This window comes from Helianthus annuus, chromosome 13 (genome assembly GCF_002127325.2).
Source record: "Helianthus annuus cultivar XRQ/B chromosome 13, HanXRQr2.0-SUNRISE, whole genome shotgun sequence".
In the NCBI taxonomy this organism is placed as follows: Eukaryota; Viridiplantae; Streptophyta; class Magnoliopsida; order Asterales; family Asteraceae; genus Helianthus; species Helianthus annuus.
This window is the reverse complement of record NC_035445.2, coordinates 167,052,655-167,056,185: the sequence shown is the minus strand read 5'-3', so window position 1 is coordinate 167,056,185 and position 3,531 is coordinate 167,052,655. Positions and strand designations below refer to the sequence as shown.

The 3,531-nt window shown below is 33.8% G+C and overlaps 1 protein-coding gene across 1 annotated transcript; it reads right to left on the bottom strand.

Moving 5' to 3' along the window:
- Positions 1-622: 622 nt before the first annotated feature.
- Positions 623-1,069, bottom strand: LOC118485931. The gene has a single exon (XM_035982462.1). It carries the CDS (start codon positions 1,067-1,069, stop codon positions 623-625), a length of 447 nt encoding a protein of 148 aa, XP_035838355.1.
- Between the last annotated feature and the right edge of the window lie 2,462 nt (positions 1,070-3,531).

The following is a 3,531-nucleotide window of genomic DNA, read 5'->3' as shown; positions in this document are numbered from 1 at the left end:
GTATTCTATTATCTAGTAAGACTAACATCATTATCATTGGCATGGTTGTAAAAGTCCTGCCTAGGCTCCGAGTATTCCCCGAGTACTCGCAACAAGGTAGGCTGCCTAGGCACGAGTACTGGTCTCCCAGGCCAATTACTCCCCAAGTAATCTCCGCCTAAGCCGAGTACTTCCCGAGTACTCCTGAATCCGACTAGGGAGCGCCTAGCGACTTTTGCAACCATGATCATTGGTGACGTTCTCCCAACCTAAGTCGCCCAAATGATTAAAAAAAGAGTTAAATGTCCGGATAGTCCATATGGTTTGTTATTTTTTCACATTTAGTCCCTAACTTTTTAAAATTACAGCTATAGTCCCCAACTTTTTCAATTTCGTTCCCGGATAGTCCCTAGCGTGGATGGGAGCTAGTTTTTCAGTTAAGTTGATGTGAAATGACCAAAATACCCTTATTATTAAAAACCCCAAAAGACATCTTCTTCATTTGCACTTCACTCAGCCACCAGTGCCACAACCACATTCATATACGCTGTGTAATCATATACCTTTCATCTTCTTCATTCATCTTCCCCCAAATCGACATCTTCTTACTTACTTACTTACATCAACAACATCATCACCACATTCATTGTAGCAAATAGAATTCATCTCTTAATTTTGTAACTGAATTCATCCATAATTTCCTCAAACATTGATAGATAGATCTCCAATCGTCCGGCACTCTGTCGAACGGTAGTCTTGGAGCTATCGGGTACGATGGGTCGCCGGCGGCCTCGTTGTACAAGTACCCGCACGACCGACACTCGTAAATTCCGGTGTTTAGGTCTGCGAATTTCTCCTCTAACCTGCATTTATCGAAGTCGTCGGTTTCAGCTACGGGTTCTGATGCCGGTGGTATGTCTTCTTTGGAGACATCAGTAGATTTTGCGGCGATTTGGAGCTTTGGATGTTTGTGTAAGGGGGAAAAGGTGAGGAGGGGTTTGAAAGGGAAGGTGAAATGAGGTTTTGATTTGAGAGAATGGGATTGGGAGGGGTGATTCAGGCGAAATGTCACCGATACTGCTGAAGCCATTTTTGTTTGGTCCGAATATGGTTTGGTTTGTCTTCAACTTTTAATGATAAGGGTGTTTTGGTCATTTCTCACCCACTTAACACCAAAACAAACCTCCATCTGTGCCAGGGACTATCCGGGAGCGAAAATTGAAAAGTTGGGTTGGGTTGTGAATCTGTATTCAAAATTGACTTGAGTTGTGTATACAGAAGAAAGGAAAATTAGTTTTTTTTTATTAAAGATTGGATTAGGTTTAATGTCGATAGTCTAATGTTAGTTTGGGCTTAATTGACTTATATAACAAGCTCGACTCGACCCAACTTAACCATCAATCTCCAATGTGACTTAAATCAGTTCCATTTTCCAAGGGCGGAGGTGAAGAATATTCGTCAAGACGCACGTGTAATACTTGTACGAAAGTGAAGAATATTAGTCGAGACCGACGTGTAATACTTGTAATTACAGTTTCCGTTCACTTCACCACCACCACCACTCTCACTTCAACTCTGATTATCATCGATTTAATGTAAGTTCACTTAACCTAACTTTTTAATTAAATGTCATTATGTTTTTTATTCTCCAAGTGTCACTGGTTTTGCTTTATGATTTTAGTTAATTTTTGATGACAATTCAATGAGTATGTGAATGGCGTAAGAATTTAATTTAATATTTAATATAAATACTATACTAAAATCTAAATATTAATAAAAACTACAAATAATGCCACATAACATTCTCTCCTCTAACCTCATAATTATTATATATGTTTTATTTTAAATTTAAATTAATTAATTATATATCTATTTAATAATTATTCTTTCCCCATTTAATGGTGGATAAAACCCAAAATTTTCTAACGCTTAAAAAGAATGCAAATATTTTCTAAATGGATTCAACTTTCCTATGGATTGATGTCATAGCTATCATCTATTTATGAATAGGACATGATTTTTATTTGAAGAGATTAAAAACAAATAACAACTATTTGTCATCCTAAAAAATCTTAATTGTTTTATATAATTTGTTTTTGCCAAAAGTATTTTTCGAAAATCTCATTCTGACGATTCCATTTAGTGTCATGTTGCCACAAGTACTTTTGAAAATCTTATTTTAATAAACGATTCCAGTTAGTGTCATGTGATATTTTCTCTATTAACATTACAGTTTTACTTAAATTTTTTAACTTTTTTTTCTAATTTATAATATTCAATACTAAAATTCCTGGTAAGTCAAATAATCAATATTATAATTTATGTGAATTTAAAATCTTTTATATAATATTGCGGTTACTATTAAATTTAATAATATTTTTAAATTATATATAAAAAGGTATATGTTAAGAAAAAATCAGTTTAAAAATCATCAATAAATGCTAACGTAGGAATGACCCACTTGTAGAGGCATAAGCCTCTAGAGGGGAGGTCTGGGCTAGGGAGAATAATTTAGGACCATTGGTGTGTAATACGCGAGATCAAAGAAGACAGTTTTCTCGATGACGATAAATAAATTGAAGGACATTTTCTATTGAGAGTTGGTTTGTTTTTAAAACAACCAGTGTTTTCACATAGACTGTACATGGCTTTTTCCATAATCAAAAGTAGAGATAGACTTAAACTATTAATTATTAATAAAAATGATAATCTTTCGTGTAGGACATCTAATGTTGTCTATAAAGAAGTTATTCGAGATTTGTAAATGTAACATTAATTTGTAATTTTTCATTGTAAATATTTTATAATGCATAACCCCGTGTACTACACGGGACTATAAACTAGTATTCATTAAAAAAAACGATGACCATAAATACAACCACAATACACGGGAATGTTCATGTAAAGTAACCGTTGGCAACTTGACATTGATTTAATCCATTAAGTATTATATAAGTTACCAGTTTAGATTAGTTTGGGAAATTTGCATGCTTCCTGAACACCGCAATAATAATTACCTAAACCCGTATGCAGCAACCAGTACCAGTTTACATTAGTTTGGGCAAATTTACAACAAATTAGGGTGTAAATCAGGAAGGAAATGTTTTTATGTCACTTACTTTCTTTATGCATAAGAATTAGAAATTGGATGAACTTAAAGATTTGTGTAAAAGGAATGAGAGAGAGGTAGCCTGGATTAATTAAGTTGCAAAAATAAAAGCACAGTCTTCAACAAACAGAAGCATATTAACTAACATATTCATTCATAAATCAATGACCATAAATACAGCCACAATACACGGGAAAGCATGTGAATGTAAAGTAACCGTTGGCAACAATTGACATTAATTTAATCCATTAAGTATTATTAAAAGTAATAATTAAGACAGTGTCATGTGGCTTACAACTATACTTTACAAAAGAAATCTTAAAAAAAAATGTTCACCAAGCAAGAACATCGATAAAATCACTATAAGCACGAATAAAGTAGCAGGAATCAAAGTAAATATTCAAGTATCACACTTTCATCCGTAGCGGAGTAAACCTCATTGT